The sequence below is a fragment of the Lucilia cuprina genome, chromosome 3 (genome assembly GCF_022045245.1).
Source record: "Lucilia cuprina isolate Lc7/37 chromosome 3, ASM2204524v1, whole genome shotgun sequence".
Lineage (NCBI taxonomy): Eukaryota > Metazoa > Arthropoda > Insecta > Diptera > Calliphoridae > Lucilia > Lucilia cuprina.
This window is the reverse complement of record NC_060951.1, coordinates 59,450,716-59,462,507: the sequence shown is the minus strand read 5'-3', so window position 1 is coordinate 59,462,507 and position 11,792 is coordinate 59,450,716. Positions and strand designations below refer to the sequence as shown.

Sequence of the window (11,792 nt, the reverse complement as noted above, 5' to 3'; positions counted from 1 at the left end):
CTATGTATACACGGTTATTAGATCGGTTGATCTTATTGTCAGTAAAGTTTTTTCTGACAACGTTGCAAAAGAAAAAATGTAAGTTCAAACGATAGTTAAGGCCCGAATACACTATACAAGCAGCTTGCCAAATAAACTATAGAAACATTGCTCGTATAAACACCGATTTTTTCACGTTTTTGTAGACTTTCAAAGATACAGATATACTTTTTTCTCCAAATATAAATTTTGTAAAATATTGGTTATTCTGGAATATATGTTTGTGTAAAAATCTATTTTTTTACAAACAAACCGCAAGCTTTTGTACAAACACGAAACACACTAATACACCATACAACAGGCTTGCACAAACGTTTGTCAAGACGTTTGTGTAATCTATTTAGCTCTTTAGACATTTTCTAAACATTTTACTGACATGGTTGTAAGATCTGACAGACGGGTTTTAGGCTTCTAACTGTTCTTACTAAAATACAAGAGAGTCTTGTCAGAGTGGGTCTTGATATTTTTACAAGTTGTGGTATTTGACCAGTTGAGTTGCGTCTCACTCAAAGCCCAGTCATCTATCAATTTTGATTTGTTCACCAGGGGAGTGTGAAAGTCTATTTGCGCACGGTTAGGTCATTTCCAACACATGAGTGCATCGTCCTGTAACCCATATTAATTTAACTTGATGTTGTGTCAGTTGTGCTAATGATGGAATACAATTCAAAAGACATTTTTACTTAATAACACTGAAGACTATTACCTTGGTAATTTCATCCAAATTAATTTTTTTTGGTAGGGTTATAAATTGCCCATATGTAAATTAATGATCCTATAACTAACCCAGGGTATGAAGAAGTTTGATATTAATATCAGTTAATACCACATTTAATTTTGGGGCTGAAAGGGTTATTACCTGTTTAAACTTTTATATATAGTGTCCTTTAAAAGTTTCCTAAATAAAAATACTGTTGCAAAACTAGCTTTAGACCAATTACTTATTTACTTATTTCACAGTTCTTTATAACTAATAGAATTTAATTTATTTTCGTTCACTTTTGTCCTCCACTGCATTTGCTGCATGTACAACATATTTCGTGTATGTACATAAACTTAAGAATTTAACAAATAAATACAATTTTATTTCAGAATACAAGTATATATATACAAGACATACGAGTACGAGTATTTTGTATATACATATTTAATTCGCCATTTTGTTGTATATTTATTTCATTTTTTTAGGATTAAATTAAATATTTATTTGTAAATTTTATATAATTTGTATAATGTGTATTTTTTTTGAAAAAAATTATATAATATTTTCTTTTTAAAATTTTAGAAATATTTAAAATTTTCAATTATAAATAAATATTATTAATGCAATTTAGATTTAATATTTTTAAAGGTTTTTACGCAGATTATTGTTTCTTTTAGTAAGGAATACTTCTGAGCAAAAATTGTAATTACTTATTTAACACCATACTTTTCAATAATTACTACATATAATCTGGATTACATAGAAGTAGTCTAATAAGGTCTTACTTATAATGTGTTATATAAATACTTTATAATTCATTAGTTCTCTAGCCTGTGAAGCTATAAAGCTGTATGCGTTTTTTCTTATGATTAACAACGAATACTTTTTCTAATTACTTGTAAGCGTTTGTGGTAAGTACTTGCCTCTAAAGACATCGCCGTATTAATATAATGACTTAAAATGCTGTTGTGTAAGAAAATGTCATCATTTTAAGTCCTTACATGGTAATGAAAGCTTTTGCTGGGTTAAAAAGCTCACAAAGAATATAAGAAAATGTCAGCATTTTAACCCCTTACATGATAATGAAAGCTTTTGCTGGGTTAAAAAGCCCACAAAGGTTTTAAAACTTTTGAAATATTTAATACTTTAAAATACGTAAGTGACCTCTAAAAAGCTTTGTTTCAATCAAAGTAGTATTTTAAAAGCAAGCTCATAACCTGCAACAAGTATTTAGTTAATGAAATTAACATTTTATAAACAAATATTGGTAACCAGGGAAATCATTTGTAAAACTTCAGATAACAATAAATGCCAGGCAACTGTAAGTTTTAAAAGTTCTGCTAAAATATCGATTAAACAAATTTATATAATCATTCGCAAAAACACTAAATAAGTACAAATATCTAAAGCGGGAAAAAATGAAGATATTTTTGAAGAAATGTTTAAGAAAAAAACCGCAGGAAATGAAACCGGGCGCCATATTGGATGCTGTCATTTCGCAATCCTCGGCTACGGCTAATAAATGTTTGCTCTACAAGTTGGCGGACTATAAAAGAGGTATTTGATATAAAGCCCGTTTTTTTCAAATCAAAAAAATATTAATGGAATTGTTTTAATACTTCACAAGGTGGTGATTTGATTGATGCCATTAACACCGGAGGACTGGTGGCAGTGGAGCAACTAATACGCGAACAATTTGGTGTTTTTATGTATAACGATGGCAAGGGACAAGTTATTAATCGTGCTGAGTTCTTACGTTGGAAATATCGTGACCATACCGAAGTAACCATACCCATAGAAGCTTCTTTGTCTATACACGATCCTTTGGGTAAATGGAAGGATCATAATGCCTGCTGGCAAATGCAATATCGAGGAGCTTTAGGTGAAAGTTTATTGCATGTTTTGATTATATGTGATTCGAAAATTCATACAAAATTGGCGAGAATATTGTTGAGAGTTTTTCCACGATTGGCTTTGGATGTTATGGAGGGTGAGGAGTATTTGGGAGCAAGTGCTTTACATTTAGCTATTGCCTATAGTAATAATGAATTGGTGGCTGATTTGATTGAGGCAGGAGCTGATATAAATCAAAGAGCTATAGGCAGCTTTTTCTTACCACGCGATCAGCAAAGAGCTAATCCGGCTAAGAGTACAGATTATGAGGGTTTGGCTTATATGGGGGAATATCCTTTGTCATGGGCTGCCTGTTGTGCTAATGAGAGTGTTTATAATTTACTAATAGATCATGATGCTGATCCAGATGCCCAAGATTCATTTGGTAATATGATTTTACACATGGTAGTGGTGTGTGATAAGTTGGTAAGGCATGAATAAGTTAAAGAAAAAGCTTTTTAAAAGCTTGAAGTTTGTTTTTTGTATATAAAAGGACATGTTTGGCTATGCTTTGCGACATCCTAAGACGCCAGCCAAAAATGGCATAGTTAATGATTCGGGTTTAACACCTTTAACTTTGGCCTGTAAACTTGGTCGGGCAGAAGTTTTTCGTGAGATGTTGGAACTATCTGCCCGGGAATTTTGGCGTTATAGTAATATCACCTGCTCTGGATATCCTTTAAATGCTTTGGATACACTTTTGCCAGATGGCAGAACTAGTGAGTTATTTAGCCAGCACAACTTATTAGAATATATAACTTTAAAAATTTCCAGATTGGAATTCCGCTTTGTTTATCATATTGAATGGTACCAAGGAGGAACATTTGGATATGTTAGATGGCGGCATAATACAACGTCTGCTGGAAGAGAAATGGAAGACATTTGCCCAAAATCAATTCTTAAAACGTTTACTAATTTTATTGGTTCATTTATTATGTTTATCGACATCGGTTTATCTTAGACCTGCACATGATGGTGATGACGATGATGAGGAGGGTACAGATTTAAAGGATCAACTGGATGTTAGCACAGAGGAAGAAGAGGCCTATGAGATACAAACTATAGCCCGCTATGTTGCAGAGTTGTGTACGATTATAGGAGTTTTAAGTTTTCTAATATTTCAACAAGGCGATGAAATCAAAAATCAGGGACTCTCAGCTTTTCTAAAGCAATTGGTAAATGAATATATCATTAGACTGTTTTAGGTTGGAACTAATGATTTCAATTTATAGTCTCATGCTCCCGCCAAAGCCATATTTCTAATCTCAAATCTTTTGATTTTGGCTTGTATACCTTTTCGTTTAATGGGTGACACTGATACCGAAGAGGCGATATTGATTTTTGCCGTACCAGGCAGTTGGTTTCTCTTAATGTTTTTTGCTGGGTAAGATAAAATGAAAGAGAAATATAGCTGTACGATTTAAATAAAATTTCCCATGCCTAGAGAGATGAAATTTATGGAATTTTCCTTTATTAATTGCAGTGCTGTTCGCCTAACTGGTCCTTTTGTTACCATGATTTATTCCATGATAACTGGTGACATGTTTACCTTTGGTATTATATACTCCATAGTACTATGTGGCTTTTCACAGGCATTTTATTTTCTATACAAAGGTCATCCTCAACTACAGTCCACCATGTTTAATACATATCAGAGTACCTGGATGGCTTTATTTCAAACCACTTTGGGAGATTATAATGTAAGCATTACCAACACATACATATGTAGCTAATAATCTCTAGTTATAAAGGGCTTTATTTTGGACACTTTTAGTACCCCGATTTAAATCAAACAACTTATCCAAATCTTTCGAAAACTGTTTTCGTTATGTTTATGATATTTGTGCCCATACTTTTGCTTAATATGTTAATTGCCATGATGGGTAATACATATGCTCATGTTATCGAGCAGTCGGAAAAAGAATGGATGAAACAATGGGCCAAGATAGTGGTAACATTGGAACGAGCAGTACCTCAGGCCGATGCAAAAAGTTATTTGGAAGCTTATTCTATACCTCTCGGACCCTCTGATGATTCGGGTTTTGAGGTTAGAGGTGTCATGGTTATAAAAAGTAAAAGTAAAACACGTGCTAAGCAACGCAAGGGAGCAGTTTCTAATTGGAAAAGAGTAGGAAGAGTAACTTTAAATGCCTTAAAGAAACGTGGCATGACAGGAGAGGAAATGCGGCGTTTAATGTGGGGTAGAGCTTCCATCTCAAGTCCCATAAAAATTGCTAAACAAAAGCTAAAAGATCCTTATAATCTAAGTGCAGTTAATACTACCGGTCAATCGAATATAACATGTGCTATGGATATGCTAAATTTTGTCAATGATCCTGCCTCTAGTACGGGTACAGCTTTTAGAGCTACTACTGCAGCTAGTGTTTCGGTTCCAGATCCTTTTAGAGAACTAGTTCTAAAAGCAGATGAACCCCCTGAAATACATGATCCACAATTTTATGCCGCCTTAAAGGAGTTGGCCAATAAGGCTTTCGAATTGGTTCAGCAGACTTTAAAAGCTCAAGAGACAAAACCTAAAACAGCTACAGAAGCCACTAGCTTAAAAGATGTTAAACTAACCAAACAACCAGAAGTAACAAATGTCACTGACACTACCGATAACTTAGCCATGCCTTTGGCTGGTAATTTGACCACACTTTTTCAGGATCCTAAAGATATGGTGGATCCCAAAAAATTGGAACAATTCTTAAAAATGGTGGCTGAGGTAGAAACAGAAGAAAGTGATGGTGGAGGACCTATATTGGGTAAACTTTCGCTAGCTCGCAGAACTAGAAATGCTCTCTTTAAAGCTCCTATAGCTAAAGGAGATAGTTCAGATAAATTGATTACCTCTGTATGGGATCAAATACCAACCGAAGAGGAAGACAGCATACCGGTAATTTTACATTTAAAGTGTATTTTATATTACCTTAATACTTTTCTTCTAAATTACTTAAAAGACGTTCGATTTTCAACAAGCCTTAGAGGAACATATTTTAACGGTGGAACAGGAACCGGAAGTAGAAACAGAAACTGCTAATACAGATGATTCACCGGAAAACTATGATGATATACCCACCGCAGAGGAGGTTCATGCCACTATGAAACAGTTTCATTTGCGTAAACGTCAGTATCAACAAGACGATGCTGCTCGCAGGGCAAAAAGTGCCAGAATGCGTCGTAAAAATAAGTTAATGAGATTTTTCTTAAAAAAAGTTTTTTTTTACGAAATATATATTTTACAGGGTCTCCCCAGAATATCAGGGTGAAAATTCAGATTATTATCAAAGAGGACGTTCAGCACCCATGAAAAAGCCTAGAGATGAGGATATGTCACCACCAGATCCCTTGGAACCTTGGAGTACCAGAGAATTGCAGAATATAAATAAAATTTTAGCTAAAAAATGAATTACAAATGGATTTACCAAATATTTATAAATAAACTAAATAATAGCTGCAAATAACAATAATTTTCATTTTAATTTTTATGATACAATTTATTTTATTTAGTCAAGTTAAGTTTATTTAAATAAGTTTTCATTAGATTAATTTGAGTCAATTGTAATTTAACCGGAACGATTGCGACGTCTGTTTCCCCGACGACCCTTACGTCCTTTGCGGCCCTTGCGTCCCTTACGTCCTTTGCGACCCTTACGTCCCTTGCGACTCTTACGTCCCTTACGTCCCTTGCGTCCTTTGCGACCCTTGCGTCCTCTACGACCCTTGCGCCCCCTACGTCTACCACGACGAGCACGAGCATCAATTTCTTCCAATTCATTGGCGTTTTCCTCATCATCATCATCATTTTCAGCTTCCATCAATTCATTGATATAATCATCATCAATCAATTCAGTATTGTCATCATCATCTAAAGGTTCATCAAAAAATACAATATCACCATCTTCAAGATCATCATAGAATTCAAAATCGTCATCATCATCCAAGAATTCATCGTCATCCAATAAATCCTCATCATCATCATCTTTAATTTCATTATCCAATTCATCGGGTATTTCTTGAATCAATGTAGTTTCATTTTTTTGTTTTTCCAAAAGATCTTTATGAACTATATCATAGGGTAGGGTAACAGAAGCAGCCAAACTGTAATGAGCAGCACCCAGGAATGCCAAGATGGCAAAAAGAAAAGTAAATGATAATTTCATTTTATATCAATTTATGTTGATTTCTTCAGTTAAAAAATTTAATAATAACGCTGTTGTTTGCTGAATACTCAACAGTTGAATGATAATTTTACAGCAATTTTTTTTATATATTTATAGAAATTTCAAATTTCTAATTAGAAAATTTCGTTTAAAGTTAAAAACATTTGTTTAAATATTAGATTTTAAATGACAAGCCTCACCAAAGACAACAACATAAAGGCGTGTTGCAAGTTGTCTGCAGCACAAAACAACTGTTATGTGGTTCAAGCTGTTGAAAATCGGTCACACGATTACAGATGTTTTTAACTGTTTGTGGAAGTTTTTAAATTGGGAATTTGTGTTAACAAATATTACATTTTTATTGCTTTAGGGTACAGTCCAATTTCCCATCCGTATTTTCTCTCAGTGTGTAATGGTTTCATTACATATTGCGTTTAGATGATCCCATTCGTACTGTTCCACACAAAATTTTGACATAACATATTACTTGTGTGATCGTGTAAAGGCTTTATCTAATAAAATAAATCACTACTACATATCGTTTTGATAACATAGAAGTACTTAAATAACGTCTTATTAGTAATGTGTTATATACTTATACTTTCTAATTCATTGGTCTGATTCTGTGTGAATATTTGTTTTATGTAATAAGAAGACTTTTCTTAAAAATGTACTGTATGTAGACTTGTGCATAAAGTGAGGAAATACCGATAGGTATTTCTCTGAAAAAATTATGAATTATTATTATGAACACATGAAAATTGCAAAACTCCTTAAGAATGCTAGAACATGTGGCCCAAATAAGTAATTATTATGAATCGTTCAAATTCGGACCCACAAAGAGCAACCTATTCGGGTAATTCGACAAGTTTTTACACAAATATTTTCTTCATAAAAAGTCTTTAAAAAAACGGACTTCAAAGGTACGGAAAGTCAATATTGTTTAGGGTTTTCCTTTAAATATAGATTTTTTATATATATCACAATGAGATAAAGATAATGGACGCAATAGTGTAACCAATGATCTAAAAATTAAAACAACCTGCTCTCCTTAAAGTCGAAGAATTTTGAAGGGATATTTAACCGATTTAAAAAACTTCACAACATATACGAGTACAATTATATATCGAGTTATTCACGATTAAGTAATTTTGGGAAGTGGACTTTATATAAAAACTATAAAATATTATTGGCCGATGCGGAAAAAATGACGATTATAAAAATCAAGTATTTAGATAAGAAGATCTGCCAGTTTCGTTTTGTTTATAATGTTAATTTTATTAAAATACAAATAATTTATTAAAATAATTTATAAAAAAAGTTGTTCACCAGAACGATTTTTGCGGCTCCTGCGATTCTTGCGGTTTTTGCGATTCTTGCGGTTTTTATGATTCTTTCGGTTTTTACGATTCTTGCGATTTTTACGATTCTTGCGATTTTTACGATTCTTACGTCCCCTAAGTCTAACACGACGAGCACGAACATCAATTTCTTTCAATTCATTGGTATTCTCATCGTCGTCATCATTTTCAACTCATTGGCATCATCATCAATCAATTCAGTATTGTCATCATCATCTCTAGGTTCTACAAACAATTCAATTCATTGTTCTCATCATCATCTGTGGTCACGTATTAAATTATAGTTATATAAACTATCATCATTTAAACTAGGCATCGGCATAAAGTAACAACCACTCTATCTGTTCTTGAAAGAGCTCATTGCCTATCTTTCATTTTACTGCTTTACTTAATAATTGAATCAATAATTTTAGATAATAAAAAAATGTAAAACTGTTATAATGCTTGAATTAGTATATTACCAATAAAAATATCTCTTGTAACCCAAATTTTCAAAAGTGTTAACATATGTTTTCAATTTATTAGTATTTACCAAATGCACCAATATAAAACAACTGCAACAAATTGATAGCTTTATGATGAAAACAATCAAAAAAATATAAAATTTTGGTGGGCCGGTATTTTCTAATATAATATTTACACAAGTGTAAAAAATCGTTAAACTTAAATTACAACTTTTTAACTAAATTAATAATTTCTGTATAAATAATCCAAGAATTTAAAAGAAAATTACTATTCAGCTATTGCTTCTCTAACTAACAATAGCATAACAAAATAAAAATTTTAACTAAGGAAATTATTTAAATAAATATGAAATTATCCGTTAGTTTACTTTTTGCCATTTTGGCTGTCATCGGTGCTGTTCAATATAGTTCAGCTGCTACTGTTATTTTGGCCGATGATAGCTTTTTGGAAGAATCCTTGCCAAATTATGATGTTAAGCCTAAATCAATGCAAGTTTTACCTGAAGAATTGGATAATGAAATTGAAGATGATGACGATGAATTCTTTAATGATGATGATGATGAGGATGTTGAATTCTATGATGATCTTGAAGATGGTGATATTGAATTGTTAGATGAACCTCTTGATGATGATACTGAATTGATTGATGATGACGATAATGAATTGATGGAAGCTGAAAATGACGATGATGAAGAAAATATCAATGAATTGGAAGAAATTGATGTTCGTGCTCGTCGTGGTAGACGTAGGGGACGCAAAGGTCGTAAGGGACGTAAGGGTCGTAAAGGACGTATGGGTCGTAAAGGACGTAAAGGGCGTAAGGGACGCAAGGGCCGTAAAGGACATAAGGGCCGCAAGGGACGTAAAGGCCGTAAAGGTCGCAGAGGAGTCAATAGACGTCGTAATCGTTCCGGTTAAATACTTCTCATTCTTGACTTAATCAAATTTAAAAATATTTATTTGAATAAAAATTAACTTTATTAATTAATTTTTGATTTGTTTTATTTACTCAACTAACTAACTAAGTAACTAACTAACTAACTAGCTAACTGGCTAACTAACTAACTAACTAACTAACTAACTAACTAACTAACTGACTAATTGACTTAATTACTAACTAACTCTCCGTGCTTTATACCTCTCCTAAAGCCCCTTCACACGAGCACACAAGTAATATGATCTGTCAAAATAATATCGTCTAAACGCAATGAAACCGTTATACATTGAGAGAACAGAGAACAAATAACAATCAAACGATGGAGACGGTTTATACGGAATTTCATTTAATATTTTCATTAGACTTTTTAAACGTAAAGTGAGCTCGTGTGCCAGGACACTTACAAATAGGGAGCATTTCAACATTGCCATGTTTTGCTATATATTACAATAATTCATTGAACTTGGAGATCATTATAAACTAGACTTAATTAAAAATAAATTATTTTAAACACATTATTACATACTTCAATGAAAAATTCCAAATTTATTCCTTTTCCTTTAAAGTTCTAAATTTATTACTTACCTTATAACAAGTCTGATTAAATCGTACCTTTTACAACGCCGGCTACAATACAGAATAAAAGGAATTTAGATATTAACATACTTACGATCCATATCAAAAATTCTCCCCCAAAAAAAACATTTTATTCAAATTACCAACACTTAACACTTTCATTGAAATACTCGTCTACATATTTTCATAAAAACTTGTATTTCTTTCTATTTCAGGTATGAATGTTTTCATCAGTCATCCTTTCTTCAACGCATACTGGGAGTTATTTATTATTCCAGAAGCATATTTAAAGCTTTCTTGATTTCATCCTTTAAGAAATGAAATCTATATGAGAGGGAGTTTACTTTAAAGCCAGGTATTTCTTTTTACAAGTATTTGTGGTCTTTTTAGGTTTTTTTTTCGTTTTCTTCATTTTATATGTGTAAATGTGATTTCATTACCAACCAAATCATGATGATGCTCGTGATGATGGCGAGCATCATGTTTGTTTTAAACCATGTTTGGCTTAACACAAAACGTTTGCTCTAAAACAAAGAGAAAAAAGTAAAACATTGGTCACGTTTCCAGTTGTATTAAGCCATCTGGCTGTGATATTCATGCTGATTACTAATTTCTGTTTTCACTTCTAATACTTTGGTTATGTTCGTCCTGTATACAATGTACGTTTTGTTCATTTTCAACAAATGAATAAATAGAAAAAATTTATATATATTTAAGGTACTTTTAGGTTTCGAAGAATTAAACAAACTCTTACACGCACTCACATTTGTAGAAATTGCCCAGCAGTGTTGTGGTGGGTCAAGGTATTTCATTTTAAATAGCAATTATTTATGTAACTTCAATTTAGATAATAAGTTTTATATGACTTTAGCTTTTATAGTTTCCTGGATATAGGAAGTTTAAGATTTTATTCATATGTAAGATGCCACGCCCCCTAATTCTATGTCTTGCTATAACCTATAAAGTAACTGTTTAACTTTTTAGTTCCTACGTTTTTCGTATATGTGTAACTGGGATACGAGCAATACGAGCTATAATGCTACTCCTGCATTCAAACATAAGACGACTAATTCAAAACATATACCACGAAATTGCAGGGTTAAAACACTCATTTATTTACACACAAACACACAAGTATTCGAACCACATAAAAATCTCAATCAAGGTGTACGCGTGTAAAATGAGATCTATTTACTAAAAATGGACTGTTAATGGCCCCTTCAGTGTTTCTATTTTATGTTCGTTAATTTTTGTATTTATTTGGGGTGCTGACGACCATGATGTCGAAACGTCAGTGTTGATGAAATGTGTTGATTTTGAAGACTGTTGTTAATTAAAGTTAAGTCACAATTTATTAGAATTTTTTCCTAAAAGTTGTTACTTTAATGTACAGAACTGAGTTAAGACAAAATGTTTAATTAGAAGATAGATTGTTGTCTATTAACGTTATATATGAAAAATTGTACTTTCAAGGGTTTAAATGAATTTTGATGAAACGTGTATTAAATTTGGAATAAAATAATAAAACTAACGTTTAAACAAACAAAAGCCATTAATTTTAATGTGGACCAAACTGATCTCATGGAAACGTATGTATATACATCGGATTTTAAACGAACACAATGTGATCAACAACATTGTCGAAAGCATTTATT

At 32.3% G+C, this 11,792-nt stretch overlaps 3 protein-coding genes across 4 annotated transcripts; 2 read left to right on the top strand and 1 right to left on the bottom strand.

Moving 5' to 3' along the window:
* The first annotated feature begins 2,142 nt into the window (after positions 1 to 2,142).
* On the top strand, positions 2,143 to 6,078 carry LOC111677544. Of its 2 annotated transcripts, XM_046946653.1 has the most exons (10): positions 2,143 to 2,299; positions 2,370 to 3,061; positions 3,129 to 3,354; positions 3,410 to 3,810; positions 3,868 to 4,019; positions 4,119 to 4,189; positions 4,250 to 4,335; positions 4,410 to 5,531; positions 5,596 to 5,825; positions 5,881 to 6,078. In XM_046946653.1, the coding sequence occupies exons 1-10, from the start codon at positions 2,161 to 2,163 to the stop codon at positions 6,041 to 6,043; spliced, it is 3,282 nt and encodes a 1,093-aa protein (XP_046802609.1). In that variant the 5' UTR covers positions 2,143 to 2,160; the 3' UTR covers positions 6,044 to 6,078. The 2 variants fall into 2 exon arrangements, with proteins under 2 accessions (XP_046802609.1, XP_023294452.2); XM_023438684.2 differs by having other exon boundaries at positions 4,119 to 4,335.
* Positions 6,079 to 6,201: 123 nt separating this feature from the next.
* LOC111677522 (protein nemuri-like) lies at positions 6,202 to 6,798 on the bottom strand. The gene has a single exon (XM_023438660.2). The coding sequence runs from the start codon at positions 6,796 to 6,798 to the stop codon at positions 6,202 to 6,204; it is 597 nt and encodes a 198-aa protein (XP_023294428.2).
* A 2,171-nt stretch (positions 6,799 to 8,969) lies between these two features.
* On the top strand, positions 8,970 to 9,542 carry LOC111677521 (protein nemuri-like). Its single transcript, XM_023438659.2, has one exon. It carries the CDS (start codon positions 8,970 to 8,972, stop codon positions 9,540 to 9,542), a length of 573 nt encoding a protein of 190 aa, XP_023294427.2.
* Positions 9,543 to 11,792: the final 2,250 nt, after the last annotated feature.